The sequence below is a fragment of the Girardinichthys multiradiatus genome, chromosome 5 (genome assembly GCF_021462225.1).
Source record: "Girardinichthys multiradiatus isolate DD_20200921_A chromosome 5, DD_fGirMul_XY1, whole genome shotgun sequence".
In the NCBI taxonomy this organism is placed as follows: Eukaryota; Metazoa; Chordata; class Actinopteri; order Cyprinodontiformes; family Goodeidae; genus Girardinichthys; species Girardinichthys multiradiatus.
In genome coordinates this window covers 11765186-11784286 of record NC_061798.1, presented here as the reverse complement: position 1 = coordinate 11784286, position 19101 = coordinate 11765186, and the positions used below count along the sequence as shown (strand labels likewise).

The window sequence follows — 19101 nt, the reverse complement described above, 5'->3', positions numbered from 1 at the left end:
TTTTTTCCTCCTTTGCAGCTCTGTCAGGGTTACTAGACTGTATCTTTCAGGTTCTCACAGTTAATATGTAGTGTTTTATTTTGCTTTATGTATAGTGGCCTCTGAAGGTATTGAACCTTTTTACATGTCATGTTACAACCACAGAGTATTTTATCGAGGTATAATGTGAGAGCTCAACACAAGGTAATGCATGATAGTGAAGTGGAAGTAAAATGATTCTTGGTTTCCATCATTTTTACATATGAAAGTGTCATATGCTGCTGCTCAGGTTGCAGACCCCCTTACCTAGACTGCTGCTGCCCTCCCGTGACCCTGCAAGCTTGAGGTGGTGTAGACAATAGATGGATGGACATCCACAAATCTATGTAGGAGTGGTTGTTGTTGTTTTATTTGTAATAATGCCATAATAATTTCTATCTGCAGTTTGCTGCAAGCCGTATCGGAGACACAGCAAAACTTTTTCTGTTCAACATCCAAAATACGACTTGTGACATAAAACTGTCTCCCTGAAGACACCAACTGTGAATAATGGGGGTGAAGGCACAAGATCGGTGAAGGTTCACCTTCCAGGAGGACAAAGACTGTAATCTTACAGCAAGAACTACAGTAGGATGATTATCACACCATACTCGTGTGTTTGAATGGCCCACAACTAAATCTAATTAAAATCTTTAGAGAAGAACTGAAAAGAGATGTTCACAGAAGCTCTTCATCCAATCTGGCGGTGCCTGGGATATATGTACAGAAGAATAGGTCAAGGTTTAGTCTCTAGACATGCAGGGCTGGTACAGCTGTACCCTAGTAGGCTTGCAGCTGTAACTGCACTGAAAGATGTTTATACAAAGTATTCAGATCTGGAGCTGAATATCAAATACAGTCCACACTTTTCAGGTTTTAATTTGCGAATGTTGAAAACAATGTTTCATTTCCTTCCAGTTCATGATTAGGCACTACTGTGTGCTGGTCTGTCACAACAAACCCCAGTTACAGTGGCTTGTAAAAGTATTCATACCCCTTGAACTTTTCCACATATTGTCACATTACAACCACAAACAAAGACCAACACAAAGTGGTATACAATTGTGAAGTGGAATGAAAATTATTAATGATTTGAAACATTTTTTACAAATAAAAAACTGAAAGGTGCGGTGTGCAAAAGTATTCAGCCCAATTTACTCTGAGTCCAACCAATTGCCTTCAGAAGTTGCCTGATGATTGCTAATGACTAAATAGAGTCCAGCTGTGTGTAATCTAATCTCAGTACAAATACAGCTGCTCTGTAACGGCCTCAGAGGTTGGTTAAGAGAATATTGGGGAGCAAACAGCATCATGAAGTCCAAGGAACACACCAGGCAGGTCAGGGATAAAGTTGTGGAGAAGTTTAAAGCAGGCATATGCTATAAAAAATATTTCCCAAGCTTTGAACATCTCACGGAGCACTGTTCAATCCGTCATACGGAAATAGAAAGAGTATGGCAACTCTAAACCTACCAAGACAAGGCCGTCCACCTAAACTTATGCCCCTTTTCCACTGGCTCAATTTGGCCCTACTTGACTCCACTCGGCTCGCTTTGCAAGCGTTTCCAATACCGTTTTTTCCATACCGGTAACTACTTTTTTGGTCCCTGCTCCTGAGCAGGTCCAACCGGGGCTGAGTAGGGACCGCGTGTGACGTGAACAGGCTGCTGTTCACTGATTGGCTGTGGGAGGAGGAAAAATGAGAAGGTTTTCGTTGAGACAGTGCAGGTAAAAGTTAATAAAATTCAAGAGCATCTATAACAATATTAAGGACCACAGTGGCCGGAGCAGGTTATACATGTAATTTTACCATTTACGGGACATAAACCATGCCTGAAGGCTGACAGAAAAGAAAAAGGACAAATCACCTTTCTGAATTACATGCAGTAATAACATCCTAAATCAGCTGATTACACATAAAATCAGCTGTTCAGAGACACAAACATTTCCCCCCAAACACACAAAACAACACCACCACGAAACAACGTGTTTGGTTCGGACATTTATTGACAGTCCTTAAGCAAACCAGCGTCTGCAGGAGGAGGAAGCAGGCAGAGAGCAGCTTCTCGTAATCAGTCTGCCTATATCAAACCAAACGGGAGGACGAGTCCACTGAATCTGCGGAGCACGAATATGCAATATCCAACCTAAAACTAACTGCAAAAGTCCACGGTTTTGCGCTTTTAAGTCCTTGTCCTCGTTATTGCCATGACTGAGACAAAAAATTCCTCATAAAGCCCAAAATTGTAACTGCGGGGAAACTTTGGAGCTTCACCATCCAGACAGCAGCGTCTCTCCTCTCTGCTTCTCCTGCCACATCCGCATCAGAACCGCATCAGAACCCCTGAGCCTTATTTTATAAGTTCTGGTTGGGCTGTGGCCCAGATAATTATCCCAGTGGATTATTTTAGACATAAAAAACATAACACATTCTTAACACATAACACAGTGCTCTACACTCATGGCTGGAGGCGGGGCTTCAGCCACCATAGCTTCAGCCGTTGGCAGGTCAGTGGAAACACAACTGATGCCGTACCGAGTAGAGTGAAACCGAGTGGTCCAGAGCCATGCCGGCTACAATGAGCCAGTGGAAAAGGGGCATTGAAAAAGGAGAGCACTTATGAGATGCAGCCAAGAGGCCCATGGTGACTCTGGATGAACCGCAGAACTAACACTGCAGATCACTCTCAACACACCATCCCCAGTGTCAAATATGGTGGTGGCAGCATCATGCTCTGGGGGTGCTTCTCTTCAGCAGGGACAGGAAAGGTGGTCAGAGGTGATGGGAAGATGGATGGAGCCAAATACAGGACAATTTTGGAAGAAAACCTGTTGGAGTCTGCTGAAGACTTGAGACTGGGGCAGAGGTTCACCTTCTAGCAGGACAACGACCCTAAACATAAAGCCAGGGCTACAATCAAATGGTTTAAAACAAAACATATTCATGTGTTAGAATGGCCCAGTCAAAGTCCAGACCTAAACCCAATCGAGAATCTGTGGCAAGATCTGAAAACGGCTGTTCAAAAGTGCTCTCCATCTAATCTGACTGAGCTTGAGCTGTTTTGCAAAGAAGAATGGGCAAAAATCTGTTACTGGATGTGCAAAGCTGGTAGAGACATACCCTAAAAGACTTGCAGCTGTAATTGCAGCAAAAGGTGGTTCTACAAGGTACTGACTCAGGGGGGCTGAATACTTTTCCACACTGCACTTTTCAGGTTTTTATTTGTAAAACAAAAAAAATCATGTATAATTTTCGCTCCACTTCATGACTGTAAACCACTTTGTGTTGGGCTTTCGCATAAAATTACAATAAAATATGTTTATGTTTGTGGTTATAATGTGACAATATGTGGAAAAGTTCAAGGGGTGTGAATACTTTTACAACCACTGTACATACACTGTATCGTGACAAAAAGTGCAAAGGTTTATACTGTGAGGCACTGTATGAGTAAAACACAATAAGAGCCTTTATTTGTTCTTGTTATGCTGCCTAAGATCATGTTATGAGGCTGTAAACAGAAAGCTGAGACCTTAAACCCATTTGAATCTGTAGTTGTTTTTATTAGTCCGTGTTTAACAGCAGAGCTGTTCTGCAGATGGCCTGTCAGGAGAAAGACACAGAGTCCCTGAAGTCCTTGCAGACTGAGCTGTGGTGAGCATTCATAACATCTATTTCCATCATGTGACGAGCACTGAGATGCATTTTTCTCTTGATAATTTTTCATATTAACACATGTTCCCGTGGCTCTTCTCTTTGCAGGCCCTTTCTGACGGCAGAGCAGAATCACCTCCTCCACCTGGTGGTTCTGGAGCGAATTGCACCGTGTGGTCAAGGCATTTAGTACAGCTTAGCTTTTACTTTCTTCCTCTGGGAACTGTACTGTGTGTGATGGAATATTGCTGTTTTTGACGGGTCTGTTGTAAGGCCCGCTGAAGGGTTGTCTTCACGGTTTAGGAACTGTCCTAAAAAATGAACCTTCAGAAGACATATGTTTATGTTGTGCACTTACTTCAACCTGGACCAACTCTTATATAATGTAAAACTGGGGTCACTCTGTATTTAGAGTTTTCAGATAAAACACAACTTCTGTGTGTTTGAATTGACTTTATTAGTAAAAGACATGAGTTAGATTTAAATGTAAATACAACCAAATTGTCTAATGTATAGTTCTGTTAAATGGTAGAATGTAACGCCTCCACCCTTCATCCCTGGATTGTTTTAAGCTTCACTTGTACAAACGTACTTTACATAAGATAGCAGCCGACTACAGACAGAAAACCAAACACAGCTTAAAATAGTACACTCAATGCAAAACGCTACAAAAATAGAATTGGTTACATTGTACTTAGAAGGTATATACCATACATGTAAAAATGTAAGAAATGAATAAATGTACTGTGAAGTTTCTAGAGTGTTCATCAGTATTGCTGTAAGTCGTACCCTCTCAGATACAGGGCAGTAGTAACTACCAGCCTCACTACACAATTACCTCACATGATGAACTGTTTCATCTCAACACGTCGTAAAATACAGTATATCACAGGAGCTTCCTTCTGAAGGCACCAGAAGTTTGTTGGAAACGGTTTAACATTTTCTCTGAGGAGATAAGAGGAATGACACTCTGCTCACGTCTCTAAAAGAAAATCTGGATACTGGTGTCAAACAAAAGCTCCAGTTCTAGTCATCCTGGGTGTGAGTTACACGTTGATTTGGGGCTTTTAATGATTCATTTCAGTGTTATTTTTTCCCATGGTGGATTAACGTACCATATAACTTCAGCGATTTTTAACAGACAAAAAGTGAATGAATTGATCTTTTGTTTTCTATGGATCTACAATCCATACATGGTTGAAAAAAAACATTGGAAAATAAATCCCTTTGGAAACTTTTAGTACAATTCTGGCTGGATATGTGACCATTCTTCCTATCAAAATGGTAGAGTTAATATAAATTGGCTGGTTTCCAGGCAGAGACCCATTTGTGCTTGGGATAATTGTCCTGTTGGAACACCATATCCAGTTCCAATATCAACCATACAGTAACCCTGATTAGAACATTCAGGAACAACCCAGGAACCACCAAGGCTCAAGCTTATGATTACCTGCAAACTGCTAGAACATGGCAGCATTATGCTGTGGGATTTGTTTCTGTGCCAGTGGTACTGGTGCATTGCAGAAAGGTGATGAAACAATGAAGAACTACATCCACCTTCTACTTCATCTCCAATCAACAGCTAGATGGTTGATACTTGGACAGAGTCGGGTGTCCCAACAGGACAATGTTCCCATTAAACTTCTGGAAAGATGTTGATCCCAGATTTATTGTCTTTAAATTAGCTCTACCAATTCTGAGAAGAAGAGTGGTTTAACATCCAGCCAGAATTATGCCAGGAGCTTGTTTATGGGTGCAACAAGTATGTGGTTTCTCTGCAACATGCTAACATTTAACCAAATATTAGTGTGCATGTATACGTTTGAGCCTGTAGGCATGAGTTGGATTAGAAAAAAATCACAATAAATTCAGAATTGTCTTCCCAGTTTTTGTGAAAAATCATTAACACAAAAAAACAATAGTTTAAAATTAATTCAGCACCCAAAAATGAATATTAAATGCATGCCATTGAGGACTGTATGTACGTTTCTGACTGGAACCTTACCACTCGCTTTTTTCACCCACTTAACTTGATCAGAGAACACGAGCATGGTGGAAATCTTGTCAGCACTCAGAAAAACATTTCACACAAACTATTCCTAAAATGCTGATAATGTCTGGACTCAGTTTCCAAACCTACAAGCAGCTACACCAAAGAGATAAATGATTAATTAGTTATGTTAAGGTTACACAGATGAAAGCTTTTTGCGCTCTCCTTATCCCACCACATACAGTCCCACTCTCCAACTCAAAGTTGTCAAAAATCAAAACAAAAGTATTGGCTCGTTAGCATTCCAACATGTTCCTAACTGTGGATGGAGCTGGCAAGTCTTGAAAACGATTGAAAAGGACTATTTTGCCTCATAATTTACAGAGGAACATGGACCCCACCCTCCTGGCTGCCAGGTCACTCGCTCCTCTTCCTCAGGACGACGTAGGTGATCGTGAGAAACAGAGTGAGGACGAAGGAGATCCACGCCAGGATGTAGCAGTGTCCGTACCCTCCTTTTTTGTCAGTGGTGTGGAGCTGTGCTGTGTAGATGGAGGCTGCTGTCATTATGCACAAGCCTGCAGGAGAGAAGGAAGGAAGAGGAGAGGGACGATGCACAGGGATGAGCAATGTTATTAAAGATGGCTTGAGTGCAGCTACAGGCGCATATCAGTAAATTAATATATCACTGGAAAACTTAATTTGTCATTCAGTTCAAACAGGGATCTTATGGATCCATTTAATGAAGCATTTATTTCTGTTGACTCAGGTTCTCAGAACATTACAATCCTACATCAGACAATTAAAAAAAATGTTTCATAAATGCTGGCCAGCAGGAAGTTATGTCCATGTACTGTACAGTATACAGTGTATGTACTCAGTCTGGCTGCACTGACTTTGGACCACTGGGATCACCACTTCAGGAGGGGCTCAGCAGAAGGAATGAGACAAGCTGTCTCCTAGTGCTGGCATTTGCTTTCCAATCCTCTCAATGCTGCGGTTATCCCTGTCGCAGCTTTACCTACTACACTTTTTCCGTCCACTCAACTTTGAATTATTGTGCTTGGACAAAGCACTCTGTTAACAGCCCGCTTTAACAATGACCTTTTGTGGCTATCCCTCATTGTACAGGGTGGCGGTAACTGTTTTTGGCACAACTGTAAAGTCATTTCTGTATTAAAAATCCTTTTTTTATGCCATATTGCAATCTAATTTATTAAAAAACAAAATTTTTAGTTTTCATTAGCTGCAAGCCATACAGGTCCTTCTCAAAATATTAGCATATTGTGATAAAGTTCATTATTTTCCATAATGTCATGATGAAAATGTAACATTCATATATTTTAGATTCATTGCACACTAACTGAAATATTTCAGGTCTTTTATTGTCTTAATACGGATGATTTTGGCATACGGCTCATGAAAACCCAAAATTCCTATCTCACAAAATTAGCATATCATTAAAAGGGTCTCTAAACGAGCTATGAACCTAATCATCTGAATCAACGAGTTAACTCTAAACACCTGCAAAAGATTCCTGAGGCCTTTAAAACTCCCAGCCTGGTTCATCACTCAAAACCCCAATCATGGGTAAGACTGCCGACCTGACTGCTGTCCAGAAGGCCACTATTGACACCCTCAAGCAAGAGGGTAAGACACAGAAAGAAATTTCTGAACGAATAGGCTGTTCCCAGAGTGCTGTATCAAGGCACCTCAGTGGGAAGTCTGTGGGAAGGAAAAAGTGTGTCAGAAAACGCTGCACAATGAGAAGAGGTGACCAGACCCTGAGGAAGATTTTGGAGAAGGGCCGATTCCAGACCTTGGGGGACCTGTGGAAGCAGTGGACTGAGTCTGGAGTAGAAACATCCAGAGCCACCGTGCACAGACGTGTGCAGGAAATGGGCTACAGGTGCCGCATTCCCCAGGTCAAGCCACTTTTGAACCAGAAACAGCGGCAGAAGCGCCTGACCTGGGCTACAGAGAAGCAGCACTGGACTGTTGCTCAGTGGTCCAAAGTACTTTTTTCGGATGAAAGCAAATTCTGCATGTCATTCGGAAATCAAGGTGCCAGAGTCTGGAGGAAGACTGGGGAGAAGGAAATGCCAAAATGCCAGAAGTCCAGTGTCAAGTACCCACAGTCAGTGATGGTCTGGGGTGCCAGTGTCAGCTGCTGGTGTTGGTCCACTGTGTTTTATCAAGGGCAGGGTCAATGCAGCTAGCTATCAGGAGATTTTGGAGCACTTCATGCTTCCATCTGCTGAAAAGCTTCATGGAGATGAAGATTTCATTTTTCAGCACGACCTGGCACCTGCTCACAGTGCCAAAACCACTGGTAAATGGTTTACTGACCATGGTATCACTGTGCTCAATTGGCCTGCCAACTCTCCTGACCTGAACCCCATAGAGAATCTGTAGGATATTGTGAAGAGAACGTTGAGAGACTCAAGACCCAACACTCTGGATGAGCTAAAGGCCGCTATCGAAGCATCCTGGGCCTCCATAAGACCTCAGCAGTGCCACAGGCTGATTGCCTCCATGCCACGCCTGCATTGAAGCAGTCATTTCTGCCAAAGGATTCCTGACCAAGTATTGAGTGCATAACTGTACATGATTATTTGAAGGTTGACGTTTTTTGTATTAAAAACACTTTTCTTTTATTGGTCGGATGAAATATGCTAATTTTGTGAGATAGGAATTTTGGGTTTTCATGAGCTGTATGCCACAATCATCCGTATTAAGACAATAAAAGACCTGAAATATTTCAGTTAGTGTGCAATGAATCTAAAATATATGAATGTTAAATTTTCATCATGACATTATGGAAAATAATGAACTTTATCACAATATGCTAATATTTTGAGAAAGACCTGTACTCATCAAAGTGAATAAACATTATTTTTTGTAATGAATCCGTAAGTTTAACTTTTTGAACAGAATTTTTGGGATGTCTGTAGAATGAAAAGAGAAGTATGACATCTACACATGTTTTCTTTTCCAAATGGTGTTATGTCATGACTTCATGTTTGAAGCGGTTGCTGTTCTATGTACACGTTTCTTATGCTTCTTCATTATCAGCAAATGTTCAGGACTAAAAACTGAGTGGAGAATGCAGAAGAAGGCGGTGCACATTCGAAGCCCTCCATGTTTTTACCGACTACTTCTGTCCACTTCTTCTGAATGTACCTGCTGATTAGCCGACCATATTGTCTTAAACAATCAGTACAGGAGCAGCATGATGCCTCGGAAGTATGAACTGCAACTAAAACATCAGAAATTATCTTTAAACTCTCTCCATCAGATACCATCATGTTTAAAAATCATGTAAGGTTTAAAGCTAATAAACCTGAGCGGTGTTTCTGGTTTGATCATTTTATGCTTTGCTGTATGTAGCCGTACGCTGAAAAAGAAAACCTCTGCAGCTGTAAGCTTCCAGGATGAGAAAATGCAATTGTTTTGAATCGTGACTGAAGCTTTGGAGCATCGGACAATGTAACATCTCAGACTGTCTCAACTCACTGGCAGCAACAGCAGTTTGGTAAGCTGCCCTTCTACTGAATCTTTGTTTTGGAGCTGAACATGGGGAAAAAAGGGGGGGCATGTTAAATCACGATTTATTTTACACTGATTTAGTGACCTTTTCCTATTTTGTTGTCTTTGTTACACTGTCACACACTAACACCAGTCTGGAATGCAAACATGGTCACAGCATTGAAGGGTGTTGCTTTCAGTTTCCTCCACATTAAAAAGACGCTTAAGTCTTTTACTTTCTCACCTTCTGTGAGATAAAAAGAAACCAGTTCATGATTCTTAGAAGCCGATTAGGTTTCTGTTCATTACTGCCAGATCTGATTCTTTAGTCACACAGAAACATGAGTCTTTCACTGTCCCACCCTTCTAGATCGCCCACAGGGGATTGTCATGGCAGTGAGGGAGTCTTTGGGTGATCCCTGAGCTTCTTTCTACTCTTCGTTTCTTCTCTCTGAGAGAAAATGCACCCTAACCATTATCTGACACACATATGTATCAGATAATATTGTCTTAATACATATTAAAAGGACTGAGAGACAAGTTGCCAGAACGATTTTGTAAATGAGTATAGTTAATGCGTTGTGCTTATAGAGCAGAGTGAGCGGGCAGATTGACAGGAAACATGGCGCAGTTAAAGGCGCTGACAGCTGAAACAATGGAAAGGATGAGAAAGCGCCTGGAAGAAGATAACTCAACGCAGTAATGGTTCCCAGATAGATGTGTCTCTAATTCATAATAAGAACAAACAAAATGGGAACAAACTGATAAAGATGTCAGAATGGGCCATGTTGAAATATTTCAAGCAATATGTCGAGCTATAAAGTGGTGAGATGTCAAATATTCATACCGGTTCATCTTTCCTACATTGTGTCACGCCACAAGCACAAGCATGTTTTTTATTGGGAATTTATGGGACAGAACAACACAAACTAGTACAAAGTGGTAAAATGGAAGGCAACTGATTTCCTTCACTGCCCCATGAGATAATACTTTGCAGAATCACATTTTGCCGTAATTACAGCTACACATCTTTTAACGTTCGTCTCATCTGGAGACTTGAATTTTTACCCATTCTTATTTGCAAAAAGCTGAAGCTCTGTCGGAAAGGATGGAGAACATCTGTGATTTTCAACTGGATATTGGTCTAGATTTCTGGTTGTTGTCCTGCGAGAGGTGAACCTCCACCCTGGTCTCAAGCCTTTTGCAGCCTCTAACAGGTTTTCTTCCAGGCTTGCCCTGCATTTAGCTCCATTCATCTTCCATTCAACTCTGACCAACTTCCCTGTCTCTGTCACATTGGGATGTATTTTTACAGGGTTATTGATATGTTAGTTGTCTGCCATGTTGCTTTGTCCCTGACATGGTGTGGAGTGTACAACCTTTAGTTTTTCTGGTGACAGATTCTCCCACCTAAGCTATGGATCTCTGCTGCTCCACCAGAATTATTTATGGGCCTCTTAGTTTCTTCTAATGCTCCCCATGCCTGGCCTTTCATTTTAGGTGGGCGGCCATGTGTCGATAGGTTTACAGTTGTCCCATACCTCCCATTTTTAGATGGATTGAACAGAGCTCTGAGATGTTCAAAGCTTTCTCTCTGACCTGTCTGCTGTGTTCCTTGGTCTCCATGATTCTGTTTGTTCTCGAATGTTCTCCAGCAAACCTCTGAGGCCTTCACAGAACAGCTGGATTCATTCTGAGATTAAATTGCATGGAGACGGACCCTGTTTACTAATCACTCGGCTTCTAAAGGGAATCCATCGCATTAGTTTTATTTAAGGGTATCAGCGTGAATGGTGCCGAACAGGAATGCATGTCACCGTTTCAGATTTTTATTTGTAAAAAAAAAGTTGAAAACCATAAATCATTTTCCTTTAACTTCAGTTTTGTGCTACCTTGTGTTGCTCTATTACATAATATCCCAAAAGGTTAAAAAAATGGATAACAAATGGATTTACAAAACACTCTGCATGCCCAAGCCAAACCAGAAGGCATGAGTCAATGTTTGTGACAGAACTAAAAGATCAAGTAAAGCAAAGAAAATTTCCATCTAAAACAGCTAAACACAAACTGTTGTTAGTATATAAACAGCACGGTGTTAATGAGAAGCACCCAGGGACTGCAGATGTTTTCATAGAAGTGATCGTCAATGATGGATCTGCACTGGATGAGGAGATGGTACCAAAACTATTGCTGCAGTCAGGATATGGGCTGTCAGTAAGGTGAACTAAATATACAAAGAGCAAATGAATATCATTAATATCATGGACAGCTAAGGATTTACATCTCCTTTGAGAAGTTCTCTGCATGGAGACTCAAGCATCACACATTTTTCTACTACCTTTAAAACCTGATCTCATGCACGTTGTTTTTAATCATTTACGTTTGCCTTAAGGGTTACTAATAATGCATCTCTGCAATGTGACAAAATCTCAACATATTTATTTCTACTAGTCATTTTCTAAATTTTGCCTGGTCTGCATCGTTCCAAAAGCACCCAGGTTTAATGGCATTATTGACCTCGGTCAGCCAAGCATGTGGCATCCATAGAAAAAAAAAACATACAGCGTTAAGAAACAGGAACATGAATCAATATCTCTCCAGTGGCACTTCGCATTTGACTCCAGGTTACTTACAGGCGATTAGCTGTAAAATTCCAGTGAAGAGGAACCTCTGGCCTTTGGGCAGGGTAAACAGCTGGCCCACGAACACAAACAGGGCCAGGATGGTGAAAACGCAGGCCAGAACCGAGGTTGCCTGCACCGACTGGAGGAAGTCTATAGTGAAACAGGAAATTAAAGAAAAAAAATGTAACTTTTTCCATAAAAACCGCTGAAGTTAAACGTTCTTTGTATTCAAACCTGGTTGGACGCCTGTGTATTTCTTCAGCTCGCTGTAATGCCAGTCTAAGTTGATAAACTCCCACCTGCCCCACAGGTCTGTGTATTCAGTTTCAGTGAACCACCAGGCCTGAAAACAGGAGTAAATGTCAAAACATACAAAGAGGTACAGAGTGATTACATTGCAAATGTTTGGAGATTTTATTGCCAGCAAAGGTTCCTGCTTTCTTTCCTCACCCTGTTCTCCCTCTGATGTAAGCATGTGTATGTGCGTTTCCATCGGTGTGGGCAGACCAATTCACTGTCTCGTACAAAGCTTTCTTATTATTTTATAAGCACTGCTCAACTTGTTTTTGTGCATGTGGAGGTTTGAAGATATGCACCACAGTGGGCAATGAAAAAATATTTTGACGTTTAACTCCAGCTTATTTCTGGGAGCCCTCTAATACATGCCCGGCCGGGAGGCCTGAGGTGTGGGGAAATGCAATGCTGAAGACTTCCTATGGCTGTTCTGAACTCACAAAAATCTGACTACAGATATAACTTAAATCAATTAGCAAGACCTTTCTGTGAAATCAATCAAATCTACTTTGGATATAGTTAATCACCTACAGAACATGTCATGATCAAGACAAAATCAACAGTCTTCCACACATATGTGTTGTGCCCCAGCCATGGGTCTGAACTGTACACAACAAAGAACTGGTAAAAACTCTGAATCCCTAAATGCACAGAATTAACCTACTTTTAGTCCATCCCAGGAAGGAGGAGTGACAGCTAAAACCCCTTTGATGTCATAGAGCCAATAACAAAGCACTTCTCCACACCTCTTTCTCATTACCTGCGGCAGCCCAGCTGATTGCATTGGGGACGGCGAGCACCACCGGAATTTCTTTGAAACTCACTGGCGAGTAAGACTACTACTTCGAAGGATCCTTGGATACAAAGTTGGCTACGATCTTATGTTGGTTTATCCGTTGTTAAGTTATAATCTGCTGCTTGTGTACCCAGCAAAACACGGAGATAATTAAGACAAGCTGCCTTAACGTTTCCTTCTGAGCTTCTGCAGAAAAGCAATCTTAGCCAGAGATTCCCCCAGAAGAGACGGTGTCTCTGATCACGTAGAGTGAAGCAGTTTTTCCCCTCCCTGCCTGAGAGGTAACAGCATAGGAACCATGTGCGGGCCCGGGCAGCAGAAGCTACTACTAAGCTGCTACCAAGAGCAATATTCTTTGTTCACCTTCACCACGCAACTCAACACCCTTCTGACCTTCTTCATTTCTATGGCCGGTTCGGGACAGGAGCCAAAAGGTGCCAGTGCCCCTGTAGAACTGGTACTGGCCCCTGTTATGGCCCCTGCACTGATGACATGATACTAAATCAATTTCTTATGATGATATGCACTGCCACTGAAACTGTAACTGATTGGACCCTTGGAACAAATTTCATTTTTTACCTTTTTACCTTTTGCTTTAGCAATGAATTAAAAATCAAGGTGATGCACTTTTAGCTTCCGCCGTATAGAGATAACTGTGAAGCGGATAAATCTAAATGTTTGGTTGTTGGGTGTATTAACCCACATTATTTGTTACACCGTCCCCCTGCATCAGAACCTCTTTGAAGTGCCTGGTTAAATTTTATTTTCATGGAAATTTACCCACATCTGTGAGGAAATTTGTTTGAACGAAGCACTTCAAGGACAAGTGCTTTAGAAACCTCTGCCAGTATCAAGAAGGATTTCCCAAAGGACTTTATCTGATAAAGGGGTCAGGTCCTTCTGTCTATGAAGATGACGGACGCAGTAAAGCGGTAAGCTGCAAATAACACTAAAATGACAACAAACTTCATTTCAGACATGAATTTATTGTGTGTTGATATGACATCCTGGTCATTGTTTTAAAAGAAGTAGCACTGTGCCCTCTGCTTATGTTAGCGCTGTGTGCTGCCTTTAGCTCCTTGAAGACATAACCGGGCTGCATGTTTTGCATGGTATTATTACATAAACAGTTTTGCATTGTTTTTGCCTTTTTTGTCTTGTTTCTGCTGTGCTAGATAATTGTATCTCTGCTAGCAAACTACCAAAAGGGCCGCACAAGGTTCCGTGGAACGCTTTCTGACCTGGAGGAGGGCGGGTGTGAAGTATCTCAACAGAATTTAAAGAGACCAAAACGAGTTGCTCTCAGACGCACCTCAGAACAGGGGTAAAAGAGGAGCCTGTGGAGCTACAATAACAACGAATTCAGACCAAATCATTGCAGTTCCACTTTATAGAGACCACAACTGAATGAGTTAAATGTAAAAAAGGAATTATTTAAAATCATGATATGTCCCCTTTGAACATAAATGTCCACACTAAATTGTGATATCATTGCAACATTTTATTGGTTATGGTTTTCAGCCATTTCATTTGCTCCCTTTTCTATTTTATTAATAAATAGTTTCATTATTTTCTTTATTGCTTTATTTTACTTGGTAGTTTTGATGTTCACTAGCCTACATAGAGTTATTCACTGAAATAAGTTGAACTTGGAGTTGAATTGCTTTTGTTAATACATTTTTATATTTTAGAAATAAGTTTTTATTCCATATAAGTGCAGAATAAGCTTTTTTGAGAATGCCAGTGCTCGAATCACTCTTTCATCTATTGTTTTAACGCCACCACCATATGGGGCTGGTATTCACATGACAATACTTGATAGACCTAAAGGGATTTAATTAAATAGTAAATAACTTAAACATATTATTGCACAACATACGTTTGTGGTGGCATCAACTATAATTAGCCAAAACTGGGCTAGAATAGTCAGTCATTTTCTATACCACTTCTTCCATAGTGGGTTGCGGGGAAGCTGGTCCAGCAGTCTGTGGGCGGGAGGCAGGGTACACCCTGGACAGGTCACCAGTCCATCGCAGGGCAACACACAAACAACCAAGCGCACACTCATTCACACACCTATGGGCAATTTAGAGAGACCAACTAACTGAACAGGCATGTGTTTGGACTGTGGGAGGAACCTGGAGTACCCAGAGAGAACCCACACATGCACAGGGAGAACATGCAATGTCCATGCAGAAAGACCCCCAGCTGGGAGTCAAACCCAGAACCTTCTTGCTGCAAGGCAACAGTGCTACACACTGCGCCACCGTGCAGCCCTGGGCTAGAATATTGTATACTTATTACAGATTCTTTAAAAGTTTGTGATTTGTGAACAATTAATTGTGAAAAAAAAAAGTGATTTCCCCAAATTTGAAGGCGCGTTTTGTTCCTGCAAACTCAACATGGTGTATTTTGTGAGCTGAGAGTGCTTGTACAATCCTAGTGTTTATTAAAGCCAGGTGATTAGCTCAAAGTGCTGGTCATTTAGCATCTTTGTTGTTTTATTACTGTTCTATACTGTGCTGAGAACACTGTACCTACCAGGAGAAAACCTGGTTTCTCCAATGATAAACCCTGGGTCACCCCTGATCTCGAAGCACTGCTGAACAAGATGAACCATGCTTTCAGATCAGGCGTCAGAGGGAACTCAAGATGGAAATCCGGAGAGGCAAGGACAGCTACAGGAGGAAGCTGGTGGAGTGCCTCTAACAGAACAACCCTGAAGAGGTGTGGAGAGGCTTAAAGACCATCTCAGGTCACAGGAAGGACAGTGGGAGAGGGGCCTGAGTCTGGATACAGGGAATGCCCAAATAAACTGAATCTGTTCTTTGACAGATTTGACTCTGCATCTACCCCTCACCCCAAAACACTGAACTGCTACTTCACACCACCCCCTACTCCAGTGTCCTGACACCTTCATGCGCCTTTCCCCACCCACCTCTCTTCTCAAGCAGCCTCATCCTTCTCTACTCCTGCACTCCTTATCACATCTGAACAGGTGACGAGAGTGCTGGTAAAGATCAAGGCTTGTAAGGTGGGAGCCCCCAAAGGTATCAGCCCCAGACTGCTCAGGGACTGTGCAGACCAACTTACTATGGTACATATTTACCTTAGCCTTAGTCTGGAGAGGATACCTAGCCCTTGAAAGACATCCTGCATGGTTCCAGTCCTGTACAAGAAGGGCAAGAGTTGCCTCCACCTTTTCAGGAGACTGAAGGTCTTTTAATGTGTGCAGGGCTCTGCTCAGGACGTTCTACGACACTGTGGTAGCATCTGCAGTGTTCTACACTGTGGTCTGCTGAGGGAGCGGCTGCGCAGAGCGGGACAGGAGTAAACTGGACAAGCTGGTCAGGAGGGCCAGTTCAGTTGTGGCCTGTCCCCTGGATTCTAAAGTAGAGGTGGGGGGGGGAGGATGACAACCATCATGAACAACGCCTCTCACCCTCTCAACAACAGTGTTGGCGTTCTGAGCAGCTCTTTCATCAGCAGGCAGCGGTAGTGCAGGAAGGAATGCTTCAGAAGGTCCTTACTTACTTCTGAAAAAAAGACTTTATATGTATATAGTGTAAATACATGTTGCAACTTTATTTTAGATATGTTTGTTTTTTATGTGTAGCGTTTTTATGCTTTGCTTGCAGTATTTATTTTTTAATTATAATTCTCTATATATTATCTTCTTAGATATGCACCTTTTACTCTGTCTTGTTGATGTGACAATTCAATTTCCCCTTTGGGATGAGTAAAGTCTTATAATGATTTAGTTAACACATATTAATCTCTAGTATAATGTACTATACATGCTTTGGAGGTTTTTTGAAATTATTAGAAAAACCATGTTCTAAATGTAAATTTAAAAGCTTTGCTGTCAAGTCTAATCAGTAAATATACAATAAATTACAACATAAGAGAAGAGCTCAGTGAATAGAGCAAATGAGCAGGAATGTTATATTTCTGAATGAACAGAGCAGGATGTGTTTTTATTTTGAAAAACGGGAAGTGTCTTTGTAATGACTCAGCTAGCCTAATAAGAGATTAAATGTCGGGGTTTTATTAGATTTTTGTTTGTTTGTTTTTAAATTATCCAAATTCATTAATGCAACATCAAGCCGCATCTAACATGATCAGATTACAGCTCACAGTCCGCTTATGTCACAGGTTATTAAATCAAGCGCACCCAACCACAGTAAGACATGCAGCAGTCTGTAGCTTACATTCTGGCTTTCACTCCAGACTACATGAGATAGAGATAGTTTATAAGACTCGAGTATCAGACTACAAGTCTCAGGTATTTATAGTGAACATGTCTAAGGGTGTATTCACACCAGGAAAGTCCTTTGGTCCACTTATTTGGTCCATACCAAATTACCTTTTTTTGTTTGGTGCGTTTGCTTCCACATTGTACTTTTTGCAAATGAGCTATATATAACTTGTAAACAAAACCACCCATAAACAGTCGTTGCTCCCATAGGACAATAATGACGTGGGCGGGACAGAGCACACACCTTGAAATGCAGGAAAACCACTGTGGATTTCTTGTTCTGCATATTTGTGCCGTTATTACAGCTGCAATATCACTGTGAGAGTCCAGGGCAGCTCATTCAACACATTCAACGTTCCATTTCTAGGTTCGGCTTGCGCGCTGTGCTCCGCACCGAGCTAAGACATGCAGGCAACAGTGTTGCTAAGCAACAGAGCCCAGTTCAGGTAAGATTTCAGTATAACGTTCATTGCAACGGTGGCCTAAGTCCAATGAGACGTATGATTTTGTTTGGAAGCGGGCCGAGGCCACCTCAAATAGTGGGTTGTTTGTTTCTTGGTCCGAACCAACAGGGGAAACGAACTCTAGACCGTTTAAAGGGGACCAAAAGTGGCAGGTGTGAATAAGTCAAGTCCGAAGTGTTTTTTTGTGATGACCCTTTCTAGTGCATAAAATGGTTTGTTTTTAGGTACAAAATATAGGAAACGGACTGAATCTGTGAAGGGGTGAACTGACCCAGAGCCATCAGCTTGGTTCATTTGCTTCTTGTGATGTCATCACAACCAAACACAAACAAAGAAGAATTAGCAGGGTTTTTTTGGCCTTCAGTGCAATTTTATAAAACTCTTGCACAGAAAATCTAAACTTCCCTGCGTTGTTTTTTATCATCGGTGTTGATTGGTGAGTAGAAAGAAAATACCTCTGGATAGCACCTTTAAGAAAATAAATAGTACTCACGTTATCAATGGTGGCCACCAGGAGCAGGATGATGGTGGTGATGTGCAAAACAACGATCCCTGCCAGCACCAACATTGTGACCCTCTGAAAACTGATAAATGAGAGGAATGCGGAAGGGTGCACATTATTGCTTATTTTCCACTAACAAGCGCTTCACAGGACGCATCAATTAACTCACAGCACGAGTTCCAATTATACAATTCAACACTGAACGACGCTGGAAAACAGAGAGGAGAGCCAGAGAGCCGTTACATGCGAGTCCCAACACGCCCCGGGAGTCAGGAGGACTTTTGAACAACATCTGGAGTCAGACACGTCACAGACACAGTCAGTCAAAACGCCTCACTTTATTGTTCAGTCCTCTTTTAGCAACTCCAAACCAATCCTCGTCCATTAAACTCCGGAAACTGTTGATCTTCGCTTATCCGCTCGCTTTTCACAGCTTTCCGTTGTTTTCGTCGACGAGAAAGGCGCGTTTGTTTGGACGTGTTTGGGCATTCCCAAATGGGACCCCCTCAGTTACACACACACACACACACACACACACACACACACAAACGCGCGCACAGCCCAGACACCACAGTCAACAACTTTAAAAAGAGCGCGAGAATCCATCAACATGCAAAAAACTTTGCACAACACTGGTAATTGTCTAAAAGTGCAACCTCAACTCCTCCGTATTGCGCTTATTTTAACAGTCCCTTTAACGCTTTTACAACGGACCGCTCGGCTAACTTTATCGCTCTTTATAAAAGTAAATAAGAATGATAACAGAGTTCCGCAGAGTATGTCCGGTAATTAAGGACTTTGCAAAAAAATGAATAAAAGTTACCTGAAAGCGCTTTAAGTCTCGGCGCAGCTGCTTGGGAATGTGTAAAAGTGTGTCTCCACCCTGCTTCTAATTCTCAGCACACACATCTCCCTGTTTTCTCACTCTCTTTCCACTCTTTTTTCTTCTCCCCACTAAGCCCCACCCAGAAAGTC

General features: G+C 41.7%; 2 protein-coding genes across 5 annotated transcripts in view; one reads left to right on the top strand and one right to left on the bottom strand.

Moving 5' to 3' along the window:
- Positions 1 to 4426, top strand: part of f8a (coagulation factor VIII associated) — a 14825-nt gene extending 10399 nt beyond the window's left edge. The window contains exons 10-13 of one of the 4 annotated variants that reach the window (XR_007038259.1): positions 249 to 325; positions 424 to 606; positions 3615 to 3670; positions 3779 to 3833. Coding sequence is in view for 2 of the 4 variants with exons in the window: in XM_047365026.1 (XP_047220982.1) it covers positions 3615 to 3670; positions 3779 to 3860 (138 nt within the window). In the remaining 2 variants the exon portion in view is untranslated. Of the gene's footprint in view, positions 1 to 248; positions 607 to 3614; positions 3671 to 3778 lie in introns of those variants that run through there. The other 3 variants (XR_007038258.1, XM_047365026.1, XM_047365027.1) reach the window with 3 other exon arrangements.
- Positions 4109 to 19101, bottom strand: emp1 (epithelial membrane protein 1). Its single transcript, XM_047365029.1, has 5 exons — positions 18950 to 19101; positions 18118 to 18208; positions 12047 to 12155; positions 11822 to 11962; positions 4109 to 6238 (listed from the first exon to the last, which is right to left on the bottom strand). Exons 2-5 carry the CDS (start codon positions 18190 to 18192, stop codon positions 6078 to 6080), a joined length of 486 nt encoding a protein of 161 aa, XP_047220985.1. The 5' UTR covers positions 18193 to 18208; positions 18950 to 19101; the 3' UTR covers positions 4109 to 6077.

Bases quoted from the DNA above. Each gene is read 5' to 3' on its own strand.
- emp1 (XM_047365029.1), bottom strand. From the start codon at position 18,192: ATGTTGGTGCTGGCAGGGATCGTTGTTTTGCACATCACCACCATCATC. The intron at 11,963-12,046 runs GTTTGAATACAA...GTTTCACTATAG, and splicing joins ATACACAGGCGTCCAACCAG to ACTTCCTCCAGTCGGTGCAG. The intron at 6,239-11,821 runs GTAAGTAACCTG...TCTCTCCTGCAG, and splicing joins AATTTTACAGCTAATCGCCT to GCTTGTGCATAATGACAGCA.